The 20,132-nt window shown below is 48.2% G+C and overlaps 5 protein-coding genes across 5 annotated transcripts; 3 read left to right on the top strand and 2 right to left on the bottom strand.

Annotated features, from left to right (window-relative positions):
• Positions 1-1,188: 1,188 nt before the first annotated feature.
• Positions 1,189-2,817, top strand: BX661DRAFT_169499 (Alpha/Beta hydrolase protein; the record flags this gene model as incomplete). The annotated part of the gene is made up of 1 exon (XM_051533526.1): positions 1,189-2,817. One exon carries the CDS (start codon positions 1,189-1,191, stop codon positions 2,815-2,817), a length of 1,629 nt encoding a protein of 542 aa, XP_051393360.1.
• Positions 2,818-2,970: 153 nt separating this feature from the next.
• BX661DRAFT_178894 (uncharacterized protein) lies at positions 2,971-3,461 on the top strand. The gene has a single exon (XM_051535040.1). The coding sequence runs from the start codon at positions 2,989-2,991 to the stop codon at positions 3,295-3,297; it is 309 nt and encodes a 102-aa protein (XP_051393361.1). The 5' UTR covers positions 2,971-2,988; the 3' UTR covers positions 3,298-3,461.
• A 4,658-nt stretch (positions 3,462-8,119) lies between these two features.
• BX661DRAFT_178897 (uncharacterized protein) lies at positions 8,120-11,193 on the bottom strand. Its single transcript, XM_051535041.1, has 2 exons — positions 10,783-11,193; positions 8,120-10,591 (listed from the first exon to the last, which is right to left on the bottom strand). Exons 1-2 carry the CDS (start codon positions 10,818-10,820, stop codon positions 8,203-8,205), a joined length of 2,427 nt encoding a protein of 808 aa, XP_051393362.1. The 5' UTR covers positions 10,821-11,193; the 3' UTR covers positions 8,120-8,202.
• A 407-nt stretch (positions 11,194-11,600) lies between these two features.
• BX661DRAFT_178898 (ubiquitin carboxyl-terminal hydrolase-like protein) lies at positions 11,601-14,164 on the top strand. Its single transcript, XM_051535042.1, has one exon. It carries the CDS (start codon positions 11,692-11,694, stop codon positions 14,104-14,106), a length of 2,415 nt encoding a protein of 804 aa, XP_051393363.1. The 5' UTR covers positions 11,601-11,691; the 3' UTR covers positions 14,107-14,164.
• A 1,998-nt stretch (positions 14,165-16,162) lies between these two features.
• On the bottom strand, positions 16,163-20,114 carry BX661DRAFT_178902 (P-loop containing nucleoside triphosphate hydrolase protein). Its single transcript, XM_051535043.1, has one exon. The coding sequence runs from the start codon at positions 19,714-19,716 to the stop codon at positions 16,240-16,242; it is 3,477 nt and encodes a 1,158-aa protein (XP_051393364.1). The 5' UTR covers positions 19,717-20,114; the 3' UTR covers positions 16,163-16,239.
• Between the last annotated feature and the right edge of the window lie 18 nt (positions 20,115-20,132).

The raw sequence follows: 20,132 nt of genomic DNA on the forward strand, positions 1-20,132 counted from the left end.
ATAATCAAAACCGTCGTGTTACGCAGGACCGTAGAGCTACTCCAAAACTGATTTTTTATCATGCCCAATTTGTCCAGTTAAAACAAGATGTAACCGATGTTTGGAAAATCGACTTTTTGTTCTGTTGAGGCCGCGCGCGGCAATATCTGAGAGCGTGCACGCGCCCAAATGAGCACTTTTTTGGAAGGGCGCTGTGAGCAAAAATAAAAATAAAATAAAAGAAGTGGTGCTCGGAGTTAGTCAACACCTTAATTAATTGACCTGTGCGCTGCTATTAACACGTGTCATCTGATTTTGCAACTGCGCAGCATTGGGCAATGCACTTTGCAATTTAGACGTAAGTGCCAGCTTATAGGCAAATTGGCGCGAGTTAAACCAAAAAATATTTGCCTATATTTTTCAGTTGCCCTTTTGGCGTCAGCGAGCTGCTTTATAGCCAGAGCTGGTCGCATAAGGTGGCTTGCCATGACTCGATCACATGTGATAGCACCTGTCACCGGAGCCAATGGCTTACTGCCATATTGAAGATTTGTCTGCGAAAATAAATAACAACTTTCATTCTCTGCACTCAAAGTCAAGCCTGCGCTTGAGCAAGCAATGTGCAACGTAAAAATACACGGAAGTTAATTAAGCTGACAAACAAACAAGCAAACAAAAAAGGCAATGAACATTATTGACATCCAGCTCTGCATTCTTTTTCTTTTACCTTTTCTTTCTTGTACTTTTCTCGCTCTTTGACTTCCTATTTTTGTACTTTTTTTACTCTTTCATTTGTTTTACTGTCCTTTTATTCGCAAATATATTTTGAAGCCTCATACCAGCGGCCCTCAGCAATTGTTTTGGCGCATTGCAGGCTTGAATACTTTTTCTTTTATTTTTTACGTTGTTTGTGTGAATTTAAATTCCACAGACTGGCGGCAGGGCGTACACGCACCAACCAACCAATTAACCCTCCACCCAAAAGAAACAAAATAGAACGTTTAGTATTCCCCAGACCCCTTATTTTCTACGAATACTCCTCAGCTCACTCTTTATTATAATTCGTATTTTGTTTATTTCTACACTCACTCACACATTCATATACTTATACGCTCACACTCACACATTCACAGCACAGCACAGCACTATTCATATCGATAAATGGGAAAGCAACCCCGGAGCTGGCGCAGCCTGATGTCGTATGTGACGATGGCCGGAGCCACGCTGCTGCTGTTGCCATTCGCGCTACCACTCACAGTCGCGGTGTATACAATTGTCTGGCTGTATACGTGGACTCACGACCCGCGCGCAAGCACCAATTTACTACGCGTGCTCCCATTACACCCCAGGCGGGTGTACAAGTGCAGCCGGGCGCTGTGGTCGGGAATGCTTGATGGGTTGGGCGGCCCGACTATAGCTATTATATTTTCTTACATGGTGGCGAAGCTCTCTCGGTCGTCGCGGCCTCAGGACACGGCGGTGCGCGATATCAAGTATGGGCCGCAGGCGAAACATCGGCTGGATCTTTTTGTGCCCATAGCAACACAACAGCAGCAGCAGGGCGCTTCAGCAGCATCTTCCGAAAAGGAGCGTTTCCCAATTCTGATTATTTTCCCCGGATACCGCTGGTCCAAGACCAAGCGCGCTCGCATGTACCGGCCAATGGCGCAGACACTGTGCGGCGATGGCATGTTTGTTGTGCTGCCCCGCGTCGGCGGTGTGGATGCCAGCCTTGAAGACATTCTGTGCGACTTCCACCTGACTGTACAATGGGTCTTTGAAAATGCGGTCAACTTTGGCGGGGATCCCAGGCGCGTGCACCTCATGGGCTACGGCGCCGGAGCACACCTGTGCACGATGTACAGCTTGATAGTCCCCCTGAAGACTTGGTATGCACAGGCTGACCGCATGTCTCCAGACGCCCAACTACTCTCGTCTCGTGCCTCTGACCAGTGCCTCCGCCGCTGGCTGCGCAAAATCAGGCGTGTCCCGCGACCTGTCGCCGGCTTGATCCTAGTCTCAGGCGTCTTTGACATTGCTAGCCAGCGCAGGTACGAGACCGAGCGGTGCATTGAGAACCTGTCGGCAACGGCAAAGGCATTCGGCGGAAGCCGCGAGCGCGAAGACGCCTGGTCGCCGGCGGCCATCGTGCGCCGCCTGCGCCGCTGCAGTGCGTTTATTCCCTCGGAGCTATTTGCGCACAGCGTGCTGCTGATTCACGGCAAGCGGGACTCGACGTTTGTGCTGGCTCAGAGTCAGAGGCTTTTCCGCGAGTTGGCCGAAATTGACGTGCCTGATGTCAACATGAAGATTTATGCGAACCTGCGCCGTGTTGATCCGTCGATCGCCTTGCTGGCCCCAGCATCGGCTCTGGCCCAGTCGCTGTTGGAGGATATTCGCGCATCGGTCTCTCCGTCTGCACATCTGAATAGCAACAATTTGGACAGAGATAACCATGACGGCGGCAGCAATGGCACGACGGGTGATTCCCTTGAGTCTGGCTCCACATTAAATCACGATAAAAACAGTGCCAGATCCAACTCCAAAGATAGCAAATCAAGCCGCGGCGGCAGCAGCAGCAATGACAATAGCAGCCCTGATGAGACCGTTCCACCAGGTATATCTACAGATGCAGATGCGAATCTTATTGCACCACATACCGCGGATATCTCCTCTCATATATCACACCGCAATGACCGTGGCCGGCGGCAGCAGCAGCAAATGCGTCATAGAGATCTTGCGCGCTGTGCTTCTGACAACAGCAGTAGGGTTACCGACTACTTTTCTAACGCAGACAGCCCGCAGCACATGATGGCGGTTCCCAGCGCTGCCACATAAACCGCGCCTAGAAATATTCTGTACAAAATAAACAAGGTAGATCGCTTTCTTGCTAAGATATAAAATAAAATTCACGTTGAAAATTAATTATTAAATTGAAGTCGTTAAATAGAGAAGAAATATTGCCAAACTGTCATACTATTCGAACTTTATTTCGTTGATGCGGTCAGCATGGCTTTTGTAAAGCTCACTTGCGGCAATGCCCTCCAGTGCTTGCTTGTTCTGAGCTGCACAATCCGGGCTGCCGTCAATGAAGAACAGGGCGGTGCAAGCAATCGCAAGCAGCGCAATGCCCTTCAGCATTGGCTCTTCCAGCGCGTAGGCAGTGTCGAGTATTTTGAGGAACTTAAAATACACACTGAGAGCGCCTCTAAGATCCACCATGTGCTTTACCAGCTCGTCACCGGCCATGTTGGCAACAGTTGGTGTGGTATCAATAATGGCGCAAACCAGCTTGCAAAGATGGAGCGCGCGCTTTAGAATATCGACGATGTTTTGTAGACTCAGGGACATACCAGGCACCCTGAGCACCCACAGACCGCTGATGATGTTTCCTGTATCAATTTGTTGGGTCAGTTCCTTGCAGAATACATTTGCGTGAAATTTGAGGCGGCAGACAGCGTTGACGATCCGGCTGCCTGGACGAACTGTTGAGCAAATTGTTCGAAATTCCACAGCAGATTTAGCACGGCCACGCCTCTCAGATCAAAATAACACAGGTCAAGCAAACGTAGGCAAGTCAGAGGGCCATTTTCAAAAATCCTGTAATCCCTCGCCACAATGAGAGACGTGATGTAAACGCTGACAACGAGGGTTTTGATGGTGTCACTGTTTCCTCCGAACAAGACGTTATCATAGAAGGGATGCTCGCCGCTGAGCTTGGTCGATTTGAGATGGGGGAAGTGAACTGTGGTATCAGTACGGGATTCCTCTACTGCATTTTCTACTACTGCTACTGCTTCCACCTGATCAGAAGTTCCAATATGGTATACCCCTGCAAACGTGACAGACTCGAGTGTTTCGTGAACGACAGGATTGTTCTGGCTGTCGTGCAGCAGCGCAATTGTATCCGTCGTTGGAAGACCATAAAGCGAAAGAGATTTGAGCATCGCCGCGTTGCGCTGGATGCAGTCTGTGACCTATGTGTGTCCATATTTGTGCGTGTAAGTGAGTAAGCTGCGTAAAATCATCAGGAGCAATAACCGTTGTATCTACGATCCAGTCATACTCCCTGAAAGAAATCTGGTCAACTCCACGGACAAAAACCATCGTAGTGTCGCTCAAAAGGCCAGCAATCCCCTGACCTGGCTGCTTGTAGGTGGCATTGCACCACCAAATATCGATCCGCTGAATCGCTAGCACCATCTCCTTGACCCTCGCCATGAACCCAGCCACGTTAGCAATGTCCATGTTGCCAGCATGCCTAGCGCCCAAATCAGGAACAGGATTGTCGATGTGCAATTGGAGCATATGTGCTTCTCCAAAAATAACACTGCTATTTGATGGCAGCGCGCTCGCCTGGCTGAATCTGAGTTTGTCAATGCCCACTGCTCCACGGATATTCTCATTGTGTCGACCGGGAGACTGGCAGAGAACTCGAGGACTCCAAAGGAGCGAGGCTAATTGGGGAAGTGGTAGACCATGGGTTGACTGCGCGCAAACAAAAGCATGATTTGCTTGCACATCTTTGATTGGAACACCGAATTCCAGTCATCGAAGGCAAGAAGGGGGATCGCACTTGCCATGTCATCGGCATTGTCGGAGCTGCTGACGTCACTGAATTCACTGTTGCTGTTGCTGCTGGAATCGTCGTCGTTGCTTTCAAGGGTGCTAGGGTCCTCAGCACTGCTGGCATCATCACCTCTGTGGTTAGTGGCCATGTGCATATCCAAACAATATCGAACGATTTCCTCAACAACAATAAGGGGCAGTTGGTGGCCGTTGGGCAGAGTGCTCATGCTAAATAGGAAATGAAAGATCGAATGAGTAAAAGTTAAAAGACGAGTGTGAGTAACAAGCAAAAAATATTGATGTGAAGGATTGCTGTGAATACCAGTGCAAAGGCGTGTAGTTACCAATATATAGCGAGGCCAATGTAATATTCGGCTGCGCAATTTTCTAAATGTTGTGCGGCTTCTTACTATTCCATTGAAGCACTTGTAATGGCAAAGCTGGCCAAAAATATTAAACAATACATTTTCACATTTTTATTTTCTACAATATGCACCAAGTTTTTTGTGTGCTTATCCACATGGCTGAAAAAATTATAATAATGTTGCTCATCAAATTAATTTTAAACCAAGCCATTTTTGCACAATCAAACCCCCCAAAAAAGTATATACCGTTTTACCAGGGATTTTCAAATAGTGTTAATGGAAAATGTATTTATTTTTAAACTTGTAAAACTCTAAAGTATAAAATTTTGCTGACATTGATTATATTACACTTGGTAATATTGTTGGTATTTAACAAAAATTTTAAATAGTTTAGTTTACCCTTGATTTAAAAAGTATATAATTTTTTAACAGCGGTTAGAGCCCGGCTAGATAAAAAAATTGATGATAGTGCGCGCACGTTTTTTAACTATCACACACGAGCTCGCAGTTGGATTCAATATTATTAAACAATTGTTCTATATTTTGTATAAAATGTGAAAACTAATATAAATTGTAATTGTATACGTACGTTTTATTGTATACTTTTTGTAAGAGATGGTAGTATGTATGGCTTTTTTTTATGGTTTCTGGGTAAACATGTGAGCCTAATTTTGTTAAAAAAAACTTTATTTTTACTGTGCTCCCAGTGTCTGTGTAGAAACAAAGTGTTTTTGATATAAAAATTATAATCGATTGATTGAATGAATGACAAAGCCATTTGTGATTTTATTCTAACTGTCATGCAGCTACACCGGAACAGTGAAAAATAAAAGATGTGCAAAATTATTTAACAATTGGTTATCCGAATTCACACTTTCTTTTTCTTTTATTTGTATTGTGCACAATAGACCCAGTTCAATACACCTGACATATTTTTTAGTTATCGTTGTGAGACATGTTGGATATTTTTAATAAAGTTGTTTGGTATTAAAGATAAGCAATACTTCGAATTATTGTTTTAATGTATCGGCTGTATTGTCGTTGGCAAAAATATAAGGCTTAAAAATAATTTGATGCGTCCACTTTGGCGCATTCTTAATTTGGCAAGCAAAACATGCGTTCTGTTTCAAAATTCAGAAATGGCTACCGATGACAGAAAAACAAAACTACAGGTGCATGCATATGCAGTCTTTGTCTATTTATTTACCTTGTCTCAGATACATGCATTGTTAACAAATAAAATTTTGTTGATAACAATGCCATTTAAAGTTTTTTGTTTGAAGGGGAAAAAGGGGATGCTTATATTAGTAAAATATGCGCACCAAAAATGATTGGCAATATAATGACTTTGCTGTCATACCAGAAAATCGGGTTCTATTTGTTGTCTTTTATAGCCAAAATTAGTGAAGCTGGTAAATGGATATAGTGCACTTTTTATTTGTCATGTTCATTGTATTTTGTGCGCTGCGTTTGCATTTACAATATAAATCCGCCTTTTGTGTTGCGGTTATTTGTGGTGCCCGTTCCCTATTTTCCATATGTACTTTTAGTTATCTGGTGGCTGAAATATTCTCATATTCTTTGCAAAATAAAATAGGCAAAAGAATGCATCCTTTCGGCGCCATTACCACATAACACACCAATACAACAATGCGAATAAACATACATTCCTGACCTGTTTTTTATGTACCGGACCCACACGGGAAGAGAGAAATACAATTTTTGTTGCCAAATGACAAAGATGGAAAAGTGGTTATTCAAAAAAGGGGTGACATATCCCCGGCCACCCTTTATTCTTTTCTTTTCTCTTATTTTTCCTCACACAGGTTGCCCCATTTGCTCTTTTATTTTATGACTGGCTCTGGCTCTTACAAAGTGTGTCTCGAGGTAATATGGAGTGTCTTCACGTATGTTGCTCTCTTTAAACACCACCTTTGGCACCCTCTTAATTGTCCTGGCTTTGAAGTTCGGCGCGGAAACGTTGATCGGGGTCCCGTTTATATTCAGAGTAACTTCCAAACCAGCTGGCTGATATGTCACTTATTTTTCGGCAATCCTTTCCCAATACTATTTGTTCTCCTGTTTTGTGTTTGTGCTTTTCATATTCGCTGTCATGTTGTGTTTGGCTGTATTTGCTCTGTTTCAAGTTTATTGGCATCTGACAGCCACTTGGGCAGTTTGTAACAGCTCAGCAGCATGGTCTTCATCCAGAACTGAGCCCTTTTGTCAAAGGGAGTAAAAGTGAAGGAAACACAAGGCTATGCTGCAAGCGCTCAGTTGGCTGGGGACTGCGGGTGGCTCATATCTTTGTGATGTGCGGGAGATGGCGATAAGTGCGAATCCACTGAAAGTATTATATGAAGCTGGTGTGGAGCAACGGCTCATATTCCGTATGCAGTGCGCTAACCTATCTTCACGAAAACGCAGCCATTTACAACATGTGCAGTCATACATTGCGATTTGATAAACTGCTTGGTTAGACAGAGCCGTCAGTTTCTGCCTAGCGCAGGAAAGAAACAGCAATCCAAGGTTGTAAGGGTCGATGTGTCAGGTTTAACATTTTTGCGCTGATTTCTAGTCTTTCTTCTGCAACCCCCGGCGAGTAAAAACATAACAATGAGAGAATAAAAACAGTCTGTTTGGCTGCAAAGGTTGAGATGCCTCTAGTCGATGCATATGCCATGCTATGTGTTGTGTATTGTATCTTGCGGCCATTTGTCGGGACCAGGACAGACGAGAGTTTTGGGGCTTTGGGAATGCCTTTGTGCAGTTTCTGAATGGCGCTAACAAATTGCAACACATATTCCACAAGATTGCCTGTTTTCAAAATATTGGCGACAGGCAACATGAATTGGAAACTAATTCTGACAGCAACCGTGGAAATGAAAAGTTGATATTCGTTCTTTTGCACCCATGTGTGTGCTCACTCGCTCGAATGGGTTTTGTTTTTGTATTAACCGCTTTTATTTTTGTGCACTCTATTTTATGTTGTAGATTAAGCGCAAGGTTCACACTTTATTTCGGGATTCAAGACAAGACAAGATCAAGTTAACTTTATTGCAATTAATGAATAATACATTGAATCTATGAACATTTTAATCGGCCTAATAGCTGTCATTGTGGGTAAACCACAAATATTTATTTGCAGGTTGCGTTACAAAAAAACTTATGATAATTTTTGTGACCATTTCAAGCAAATACGTATACAAAAATTAATTTCGTTGCGTTAAAAATAATGAATACAATTGTTTAACTTTATCGCTTTTACTTAGATTATGGACACTTTATATTATAAATTATATTCATCATTAAATAAATACAGGGCCGATGGCATGCACTGAATTCCAAACCACGACGCATAATACCCAAGCTCTTCGTCATCAGTAACAATCTCCACACCATGCTGGGAATATCTGGTGTCCGCCAAGCGAATAGCACACGAAAGAATATCGCGCATTGTTTTCGGCACATCCTCTGCAACCGGCACATCCTCGTCCTCATCGTACTGCAAAAACACGTTGGCATCTTCCCACTTATCTAATGCATCGCCTGGCAATTGTTGAATGACCAGGGGCGAGTCGACTTTTGACACGTAGTCGTGAATCAGCTGCAAGGCTGCAGTGGCATTTGACGACAATATCTTGCCATCGCCAGACTTTTTAAGATCAAAAAGTGCTTGGTGTACGTTGTTTGTAAGAAATACACCAAATGTCGATGATTCGAGCCATTCTTGCACTGCGGACAAATGTGAGCACCACATGTCCACGTCTGGGATACGCAAAGGCCAAAGCAGATGCTGTGTCATGTTAGTGGAGTCAGGACTCTCTTTATCTATTGATAGACTTGCGTTTGCGCTGTTGGTATTGTTTTGCTCGTTTTCAGGATGTTCAGCCTCTGAAGGCAATTCACTGGTGCCAACAAAGAGCTGCTGCGCAGAATCCCAGCCCAGAAATGGCATTGCGCCGCGCGTAGCTTCAGCCAAAATTAGCTCTTGGGCCCGGGCAAATACCACACCCATTATGTTAGCTGTATTGGACCACAAGTGCGAAAGTGGTTCACCATTCCCATCTGCATCAGTGCACTTGATTTGTGCATTTCCAGCAAGCACCGGACTACCAGCCGCTGACGGACAGATGAGCGGGAGTGTGTCAATGATCTGATACCTGACTCGCCTTTGAACCGCACGCAGAGACATCCAACCCATTAGTGAAAGGTCATGCGGCAACACGCCATTCGCCATCTCCGCATATTGATCCGCGTGCTGGGCTGTCAAGCCGTAGTCCGAGTAATCGCGAACGAGCCGAACCAGACAATCGAAAAATGACTCGGCACTTTGGCCAAACTCTGGGCACACCTCACAGGCAAATTTAAACGTTTCGGTTAAATGGGGGGTCGAGCGCCATATATCGATCCACAGTGCCAGGCTTATCAGCGGATACACAGTGCTGGGGGGGTCTGCTTCGCCAATGTCCAGTGTCTGCTGCAAGCACAGCGCTTGTCGCAGCAGCAGAGTCAGTGCCAGATGCTGAATCCACAGCAGGTACCGCTGAGACTCGGCATTCCATGTGGGGTATTCAGAGACAACGGTCAGCAGGGAGCCCAGGATGACACTGAGCTGGTACTCACGTACCCAAAAATCACCATCCAAGTTTAAAATCGCTGGGCTATTCGTGATCTCGTCCAAATCGGCATTAAACTCTGCCAGCAGGTCCTCGTATACCGTAAAAACCACCGAGCTGGATCCTCCGCCCGTAATGACAGCCTGGGAAAATTTAATAATAAGGGATTCAATTGGATCACTGACCTCGGCGAGCTCCTGCTTGGCATACGCGGCGGAAATGCTTGTCATGCCACGCTTACGACTTCCGGGCGAGCTTTCTACATAGCACATGCTGCACATGTGCCAGAATACTGCGTTGAGAAGGCTGTGTGAATATGTCGATAATATTGCAATTTGGATATTCGCACGCCCATTGTCAAAAAACATTGCACTCGCCCTTCCGTACGTCCACCGCGCCAACTTTAAAATTTCTGCAGCGTCTATCGGACCAATGTTGCCGTAGCTCAACAATGGCAGATACATAAACTGGTATCGATAGACGTCCCCTATATACATGTACAGACGCCGGGCAATCATGTAGGCCGGCGGCAAACGGTACTGCTCTGAGTTCAAGTACCGCTTGGCGTACGTCAACGGACTGGCCTCAAGTCTCGAGCTCATGCGGCTATACAGGCACTGAAAGTATCCCAGGGCCTCGTTAAATAGGGTGGCCAGGATCATTGTCCACCATTTCTCCTGCCATTCCTCGAGCGGCCCCTCACTATTGGCCCTGCTGCTCCGCACCATGCTTCCATCCGTGCTGCCCAAACGATCGGAGCTGCGCATGCTTCCGGTAATTGATGATGTGTGCGAGAGATCATGTAGAGGTACGTGGAGCCGCAGGCGTTTGCGGCATTCGGTGATTGCGTCGTAGTAGACGTATTTCCACAGAAACCTGTCTGCTGAAACGTCGTTGGCCTGCTCAGGGCAGGATAATATTAACTCCTCGCAGTACTCTTGCAGCGCCAGTCTGTGGATGAGTATGTCGCCCCAGATGGTCTCGAGTGCTGGCTGTGACTCGCACTTCTGGAGTCTTCGGTACTGATTCCGTGTGTACTCACCAATCGCGATGCAATGCCTAATATGTGAGTAATAATATGCAGTGAATAAAGCTTTTAGTTGGCAATAGTTGGTTAAGTAGTTCGAATGATTAAAAAAGATGCAGGTTGCTCACCCATGCTACCGGTTGCTGCACAATTCCGTTGTCATTGTCATTACAGGCCTGTTTCTATATCTGGTTGCAATTGAGGAACTTTAAATAATACTTACTTTTTGAACGCGTCGTCTGTATTCGCTTGTGTGGTCATTTTTGCGCAGTAAGAATGATAATACGATTTTAGGTGGGTTTGTGAGTCTGCACGGTTGTGCACGGATACCGTTACTTTGCAGTTATTGTGTCAAATATAATATATATATATGTATGCGCAGAAGAAAAGAAGAAAACGTGCCGAGATACGCCACGTCGAGTCAAGGGGTTTAAATTAGGGAATTCAAGCCCGAATGTGAAAAAGGCGCTTGAAGTTAAAAAATTAAAAGAAATGTCGTGACAAGTACAGAAATAACAAACAAGTAGAGTAAAAAGAAAATGGAATAAAATAACAGAAAAATAACATGAAAGTAAAAAAGTAGAAAATTAATACAAAGGCCTACACATTAGCAATAAATATTAACAAAAGTCCGATAAAGGGGGTAGATGAAGAAATAAAAGTAGAAAGGAGACGACAACGTGGGTCGGCTGGCTGTGAGGGGCATGTGCGTGCCGCTGGGTCACTTGGGCGTGCCAATTGCCATCCCCAGCTGTGGTATCTCAACCTGTATTCGCGCGGTCAAGCGCACACAATTGCGAGCAATTAAACCCATGTCCCAATTTAAAAAAGCATTGGGTCGGTTCTGATTTCCACAACCAAAAAAAAAGCTGGTGGGGTGCATAAAAGCAAGCGGGATGTGAAATATAGAAAAGGTTAATTTTGAAAATTGCAATGGCTTGCTTTGTGCTGATCACCACAGATCAAAGATCAGTGCTCGATGACGCAAAAATGCCTTTGCGCCTTATACATTCTCTGGCCACCTTTTGTTTTTCCCCCAACCCCTCACTTATTACAAATTCAACTGCATATATATTTTTTAACTAAAATTAAAACTACAACTACAACACCAGCAACTATTATTATTAAAACCATGGCCATTTGCGAACACGCGCTCAACTCTCGGCTGACGCCGCCCTCATCATCAACGCCGGTGTACAAGGAGGAGTGCACGCAGTGCTTCGACAACCAAGACATGGAGGGCGGCATCGAGGTTTGCCTGTCATGCTTTAACGGTGGGTGCCCCGAGGGTCCGCACAACCACGCGCAGCAGCATTCGATGAGAACCGGGCACTACCTGACACTAAACATCCGCCGGGTTGCTAAGGCCCAGAGCGAAGACGACCAACGCCCGGCAAAGCAGACCAAGCTGGAGATTCGCGAGGAGGGCGACATTAAGAAGCATGAATACCAGACGTATGTGCGCTGCTGGGGATGCTCGGGCGCTCGGGTCGAGGGAGGGCTAGAGCATATTGAGCCGACGGTGCAGGCGGTCATATACGCAGTTGAGGCCAGCAAGGGAAATGAGATCAAGGCGTGGTCCGAGGAAGTCACAGCATGTGAGCATTTTAACGCGCTAGATCAAAGTCCCGCGGAGGGATTTGGACTGGATAAGCTGCATCGGTGTGGCTCTTGCGATAAGCACGAGAACCTGTGGCTGTGCCTGGTGTGTGGCCATGTTGGCTGTGGGCGGCGGCAGTATGATGGCAGCGGTGGCAACAACCATGCAATTGACCACTTTGAGAGAACCGGACACAAGGTGTCGATCAAGCTAGGCACTATTACGCCAGAGGGCACGGCTGACGCGTACTGCTACTCGTGCGACGACAACAAGATGGATCCAAGCCTGTCCACCCATCTGCACGCATTTGGAATCAACGTCAGCGCCCAGCAAAAGACTGAGAAGAGCGTAGCTGAGCTGCAGCTTGAACAAAACCTTAAGTTTGATTTCAACATGACCACCGCCGATGGCACACAGCTGCAGCCTGTTGCGGGGCCCGGTCTGACCGGTCTGCGCAACCTGGGCAACTCGTGCTACATGGCGTCAGTTCTGCAGTGTGTCTTTGGCATTGACCGCTTCCGCGACCGCTATTTCCCGACTGCTGCCGAGCATTTTGCCATGTGCACGCAAGCATGCCCCGCGCAGTGCGTCCTGTGTCAGCTGCACAAGCTGGCTGACGGTCTGTGGAGCGGGCGGTACGCCATTCTTGAGACAAACAGCGAGGGGCAGACCGGTCACCAGCGCGGTATACCACCAGCGCAGTTTAAGGCGGCCATTGCCAAGGACCACTACGAGTTTAGCACGATGCGCCAGCAGGACGCGTTCGAATTTTTGCAGCACTTGACCAAGCAGGTCGGCATCGTCGAGCGCACAGTGGCTGGCGGCGCCAGGGACCCAACCAAGGTGTTTGACTTCAGCACTGAGGAGCGCTTGCAGTGCACTGGCTGCCAAAAAGTGCGCTACAAGGTGCAGCGCGCCAGCTCGGTGTCGCTGCCTGCCATCAAACGCACTGCTCCCGTTGAAGCGACTAAGTCAGGTAATAAGGAGGAATCTCACGAACTGGCGAAGCCAAAGCTGGCGCCCGTCACGCTCAAGGAGTGCCTGGACTTGATGAGTGCCACCGAGACCGTGGACGGCTACAACTGCCCGCACTGCCAGCGCGCCACGACGGCAATCAAGTCTACGCGGTTTGCAACCTTTCCCAAGGTTATGGCGATGCAGGTCAGGCGGTTTGAGCTTGTCAACTGGGTGCCGGAAAAGCTCGACATACCAGTTCAGGTGCCCCTCGACCAGATTGACCTTGATTCGTACCGCGGCCGCGGAATTCAGCCTGGAGAGGAGCCACTTCCCGAGACAGACGAGTCTGCCCAGGATGCAACTTCTGGTATCGCTGCGCAGCCCGAGGAGGTAGCTGTCAACGAGGAGACTGTCAGTCAGCTCGAGTCGATGGGTTTCCCACGTGTGCGGTGCGTCAAGGCAGTCAAGAAAACTGGAAACTGCGGTGCCGAGGCCGCGATGAATTGGATATTTGAGCACATGGACGACGCTGACATTGACGTTCCCGAGGAGAGTTCTGCGCAGCCCAATGCCGCTTCCGCCGTCACTGTGGATCCCGAGGCCGTCGAGCAGCTGATGGCCATGGGCTTTAGCAAGGAGCGCGTCGAGAAGGAGCTTACCAATGCCGGCGGCGATCCCAACCGCGCTCTCGACCGCCTGCTGAATTTCCCTGATGACGAGCAGCCCATTAGTACTGGTGATGTCACCATGGCCAGCCCAAGCGTCACTGGTGGCGGCAGTGATGATAGTGAGAGCGCCAGTGTCTTTGAGCTGACTGGATTTGTTTCACACAAGGGATCGTCGGTGCACTGCGGTCATTATATCGCCAATGTGCGCCAGGGCCAGGGCACCGACACGCAGTGGTTCCTGTTCAACGACTCCAAGGTTGTCGCGCAAAGCGATCCTGAGCCCGAGCAGGCATATATTTTTTTCTTCACTCGAAATGACTAGAAAATCATAGCACATTCCAATTGAATTATTTTTCCCCCAATATTTCACATTTATTTGATTTACAAGGTTGAAAGGTAATATAAGGATAATGATGAAAATGTAAATTGATATTTACAGGCTTAGTTTTTCGCTTCCCTCATGGCCATCTTGGTGTCCTTGGGGATACCAGAGGGGAACTGGGAGGGCTGGCGAAGCTTTCCGTTCCTAACAGGATCAGGACCACGGTTAAGCTCGGCATTGGTATACTTCTGGTTTCTCGTGGCGTGCTCCTGCTGTTTCTTGACTTGCTCATAAAGGTACTTCTTGTCGAGCTCGCTCTGGTGAATAAGCTCCGTCGAGTCGCCTTCCTCATCCTTGTTTGGCGAAAGGGGCTCCTTGTTGAGAATGGGAACGCCAGAGCTCTGTGACATGCGACGACCGGCCTTGAACTCGGCAGGAGGGTGGTTAGCGGCGATTTCGGGATTCATGGTTGATGAAAATAATGATAAAGTTGTATTAATAAAATGAGTTTTTCTTTGAGATAAATAGGGGAGACACTTGGATAATAATGAAGAGAAGAAAGAGGAAACAAATAAAAGTGACCAGAATTGCACCCAGCTTATATACCCGCAGACAATGTTCTGTGTTTGCTTGGTCAGTCGATGCAACACGGCAACAAATTAGCTTGTATTCTATGTGATTCGACAGTGTTTGACCAGACTAATATTCTCGCACTGACACACACATAAAAAAGTGGAGTGACAAACTAAAAGCCCCGCTTTAATCCGCACCTTGTTTTTTGCACTTTATTTCTTGCAGTTCTTCCCCCTAAACCGCACGTTTTTTCAGTGTGCAAATAAATAGTTGAAAAATGAAGACGGGTGGCCCCTCCTCCACGCATACACATGACCTCATTATTTTATGACGTAGTGCTTGAAAAAAGCAAAAGCAAAATATACCAATATGATAAAAATAACCGAAAACACAATTCTATAAAGGTGGCAAACAGGAAAATCCAATTTTCGGGGACATTTATTTCCTGATCTGCGAATTTGTGGAATGTGACGTGATGTGTGATAACCTAAACCTGCATTTATTTCCGACTTTTCAAAAATTGATTTTATTTTGTTGATTACGATGATGATATCATGCGATTAACCGAGCCCACAACAGCTCTGGCTAAAAAGAGCTAGATATAATGACGATGAGGCCACTCCAGAAACTCAAACACTGGCTGTAATTGGGTGCTGGAGCTACTCCAAAAAGTCTTGAGCAAAAAAGGGCTTTACTTACCCATTTGGTTTTTGAGATGTGAAGCAAATTTTATTTGTCTTTATTTTCTGTTCAAACATTACTTACAGTTGCTCTTTTTAAATAGAAATAATAGAAATATCCTTTTATAGGCTACTATATACTTACAAAGTGGTCATTTTTATTGCTATGTTGCTATTCTTAGACGATTTCCCCTAAAGCCAATGGGGAGTATACGAGATGAGGTTCAATTAGGTGTGTGCGATGCTGCTTTAATTGTTTTTAAACATTAAAAGTGCATGCGAGCTCACCACCACATATAAATAGGATTGCCCATCACCGCATCATCGTTGTTTTATTTATCTCACAACGCATATATGCCATAAAGCATTGGCCAAAACAAATCATTGCAAGAAAATCTACATTCCTATCTTATCAATTATGTTCCAATATTGCACTTAAATTCATGCGGAAAGCACCGATGCAAATGCAAATGCAGAGGTACTTTGCATAATGTGTAATATAAGCTATGATACAGAAGAAGGACATAAATGCAAATATTAATAATTTCTTACGGAATAAAAGCTATCCCGCCTGCTCAACTTCCTCCCTTCGTTCTCGTTGGCCATGCACACGATGCAGAAAATATGAATATCGTGCAAATTGAGTACACTGATCCCGAGCGTCAAGCAGATGCATGCATCGGCGAATTAATATTTGTAAGGTAATTTCAGTCCTAAACAACAGCATTGGAGCGTAGCTAATTCTTTTGGTTTTGTTTATTATGCGAATAAATTCACTTATAAACATTCTTTACATTTGCACATCACTTGTACCAGCACAATAATAAAAATAAGGCCAAAAAATCAATCAAAAAACTAAAGCCTAAAAAAAAAACCAATCTTAAACAACGGAATAACGTCCACTAGTGCCACCAGCGCGAGCCTCTTGCTCCATGATATGCAAAGTAGCCTCGGTTAGAATCCGCTTAATCTCGTTCTTGGCCTGCTCGACAGACCGTTCAGAATCAGACTCGATGGACAAATAGAGCTTGCGCTCGCCCTCAGGCACGGGTTTCCCAGGCGGCACAAAGATTCCGCGCGTGGTGATGGCCGCGCCAGACTGCTCAATGATCTGCGATAGTGTTTCGCGGTTAGTGGCCCGCCAGCGCGCCTTTTGCGGATAATCGTTGATATCCAGCTCGCACCCATAGGCGCCCATGGGGATGGATGCATTGGCGCCCATGGGGATGGATGCATTGGCGCCCGATGCTGGTGCATGGCCCGGAGTCGAGGCATCCTTGCTGGACGCCGGATCCTTGATCAAAGAGGAGTTGCTTGTGCGCATCTTGGGCGCTGTTGCCGTTGTCACTGCTGCTGCTGCTGTGGTTGCTGCCGCCGAGAGGGGAGCGTCGGTATGGCCGGGAGTAGCCGTGGTAATGCCAAGCTGCTGGTTAATTTGCTCGACTGCACTCAATACTGGTGCTGACTGCGGGTCGCTGGCAATACTGCTGGCAATGTTAAGGCGGCGCGCAGCCGCTTGCGCTGCCAGAAGAGCCGCACGAGCAGCCGCAGGCAAGCCCTCCGGAAGCGCAGGCTGCTGCAATGCTTCATTGGTAGAGGTTACCTCCGAGCCTGAGTTTGCACTCGCAACAGCTGGCGACGCAGCAGCCGCAGTGGTCGATCTGGATATGGCGGGCAGGCGGCGAACAACCTCGCCATCTTTACCCTTAGCTCTGTGCTTGCCCAGGCCAACTGTAGACTCACCGTCGCTGTCGGCCTCGCCCTGGTTGCCTGCATCACCGTCCTTGTCGTCGTCATCGTCATCGTCCAGGGTCTCACCATCGGCAGCGCCGTAGGTGATCTTTTGGATCTTCTTGACCATATTGCGGTCCTTGTCGAGTTTCTCCAGGCCCTTGCCGCCAAACCCAGACTTGCCGCCATGCCGCTCCTTGCCCTGCCGCACATTCTCTATAAACGCATCTGCCATGGCCTGCACGTCATCAGGCGGTGTCAGACCGCTGAGCTTCAGTGCTTTGACAACCTCGTTGGCATAGCGGTCCTGGTCTGGTGTGATAAACGTGTAGGCATCGCCCTTATTGCCGGCCCTTCCAGTCCGACCAACCCGGTGAACCAGATCCTCCATGTGATTGGGACAATCAAAGTTAATGACAACATTAAGGCCACGCACATCCAGGCCACGTGCCGCAACGCTGGTGGCAATGAGGACTGAGTACACGCGGTTCTTGAAATCGGAAATCGCCTGGTCACGGTCTGTCTGGTCCTTGCCGCCGTGAAGCGAGTTGCACACGTACCCTCGCCGCATCAGGTCGCGCAACAGCCCGTCGGCCGCCTCCTGTCTATCAACGAATATGATGACGAGGGACTCGCCGTTATCATTGAATGTCTGGCCAAGAATGCCCAGCAGGCGGATAAACTTGTCCTTGGCCTCCACCACCTCGACATGCTGCGCTACCTCTGGCGGAATCAACGCCCGGCCGCCAATGACAATCTCCAGCGGGCGGCGGAGGATCTTTCGCGCAAGTGCTTCCATCTGACGAGGGAAAGTGGCCGAGAACAACACGGTCTGTCGCGACGGGCGCACACTCTGGGTGATCTTGGATACTTGCGGCTCAAATCCCATATCGAACATGCGGTCAGCCTCGTCGAGCACCAGGTAAGTGACGCGGTGCAGGTTGGTGACGCGCCCAGAGTTGGCGCTCAGCAGGTCGATCATGCGTCCGGGCGTGCACACGACAATTTCGGCGCCACGCTTGAGCTCACCTATCTGATCCTTGATTGCCGACCCGCCGTAGGCGCACACGGCGCGCAAGCCCAGTGGCTTGAGAAACGGTTTGCACTCGCGGTGTATTTGCACAGCAAGCTCGCGCGTCGGGGTCATGACCAGGGCAATCGGGCCCTCGCCCTGCGCCAACGGCCGCTGGGCCTTAATGTGCCGCAGCATGGGGAGAATGAAGGCCAACGTCTTGCCCGAACCAGTCTTTGCCACGCCGATCATATCCCGCCCGCTCAGTATGACTGGCACCGCTTGCGCCTGGATCGGCGTCGGCTTCTCGAACCCCTGGTGTCTGATAATGTCAGCACACGCAGAGGGCAGTCCAAAGTGCGACCAGTTGGTCGCCGGCTTGGGCGGGTTTTCGCCACGGATCTTGATTCCGCCGAGATCCACGCGCATCATGTCCACTTCCTCCTTCGTCATGTCGCGCAGCTCTGCTGGCTCGATGTAAAAGTTCCGCTTGAAGCTCTCGTAGGTGATCTTGGAGTGGTCGACAATAGCCAGCTCCTTCTTCTTCAGGCGCCGAGCAGCCAGCGCCAGAACATCCTCCGAGTCCTCAGGAGCCCCGTCGCTGAAATTGCCCTCGTCACCAGCCAGTGTCTGCGCGCCTGTGGCGTTTGGCCCAATCGCTGGGTCTGCAGATAAAGCCTCGTCCAATTGACTATGGCTGCCATTGACCTCCGAGGTAACGCCCTGCATGTACTCCTCCAACGGATCGACAGCGGGATCGTCGACGTCCATTGCCTTCGTAGGGTCAGCATTCGGCTGAGAAATATGCTCTTCGGCCGACAGCATAACTAGCGGACGCCGGCGCTGGGAGGCATCACCGCTGCCCTCATTTTGACCATCCGCGTCTGCATCCGCGCCAAAGACGCCTTTTCCCAGGGCCGAAAGCGGCTGCAGACGGTGGACACCGAGACCGGGCCTTCCAAGCTTCATTCTCATCAGGCCGCCCAATGGCTTGGACCGTATGCCACCGCCAAGCGAGGCAGCACCGACGGGGATCCCTGTGCCGAGTTTTAATGTGGACTTTGCCAACGGCGCAGTATTCGGGCCTGGTGTAACCGGCAGGGACTCAAAGCCAGCCTCACTCGTCGGCTGTGACTGGGACACGACAGATCCGGGCGCGGTGACAAACACAGCACTGCTGCCATCGTCAGCAGCTGACGACGCCCGACTGACTGTCCGCACATCCTCGGTGATTCTCTCTGCTGGCGTCTGCTCGACAGAAGACTTGGCCTCCTCCTTGCGCTTCTTCCACATGGCCAGCCGCTCCTTCACGGACATCTTTTTCAGGCTCTCGGCATCGTCTGCGGCATCCGCCTTAGCTTCTGGTGTCGTGGGTGTGTGACTTTTGACAGATCTAATCGCAGGAATTGCTCTGCTATCGTTCGCGTCTGTCGAGGTCCGACTCGCTGTGCGCTGCTGCCTCGGTGGCGGCGATGGCGACCGACCGTGGGCATGTCTGGAGTTCAGGCGGTGGCGACTAGGCGACCGCTGCCGCTGTCTGTCGGGGGATCTAGAGTCCCTGCGCCTGGACGAGTGTCTATTGCTGCCGTGGCGGAATGTGCGAGAGTGTGACATTTTTAGGGTCCACAGAAAAAAAAATAACAAACAAGCCAAACAACAACCAGTTTGTATGTGTAATTTGTACCAAACGAATAAAAGGACAGGGAGGGGGAAAGGGCAGTACTGATAATCCGTGCGTGTTCTTTATGTTTTTTCTAGGTATAATTCGTCTGCTCGCAATTGTTTAGAGCGCGACCCTGCGTGAACGTGTTGAGTCTTGCGTTTCCTTGTTCAGTGTTGTGTGTGTACCTTCTTTCTTACGCGGATAACCTGTTTAGCGCACAGCGAGAAAGTGTGCAGGCAGCGACGTGTCTGTGTGTGCAGTATAGCAAGAAAAATAATAATATAAGTAGAATTTTGAACGTTTTAAATTGAACGATTGCGTCAAAATCAATAAAAAAAAAAAGTGAAAAATAAACTTTGATTGCATA

The sequence above is a fragment of the Kickxella alabastrina genome, assembly GCF_025024165.1.
Source record: "Kickxella alabastrina strain RSA 675 chromosome Unknown BX661scaffold_5, whole genome shotgun sequence".
NCBI classification, from domain to species: Eukaryota; Fungi; Kickxellomycota; class Kickxellomycetes; order Kickxellales; family Kickxellaceae; genus Kickxella; species Kickxella alabastrina.

Coding starts and splice junctions, on each gene's coding strand:
- BX661DRAFT_178894 (XM_051535040.1), top strand. CDS start 2,989: ATGGCTTTTGTAAAGCTCACTTGCGGCAATGCCCTCCAGTGCTTGCTT.
- BX661DRAFT_178897 (XM_051535041.1), bottom strand. CDS start 10,820: ATGACCACACAAGCGAATACAGACGACGCGTTCAAAAA. Junction 10,592..10,782: donor ACAGACGACGCGTTCAAAAA/GTAAGTATTATT, acceptor CTCACATATTAG/GCATTGCATCGCGATTGGTG.
- BX661DRAFT_178898 (XM_051535042.1), top strand. CDS start 11,692: ATGGCCATTTGCGAACACGCGCTCAACTCTCGGCTGACGCCGCCCTCA.
- BX661DRAFT_178902 (XM_051535043.1), bottom strand. CDS start 19,716: ATGTCACACTCTCGCACATTCCGCCACGGCAGCAATAGACACTCGTCC.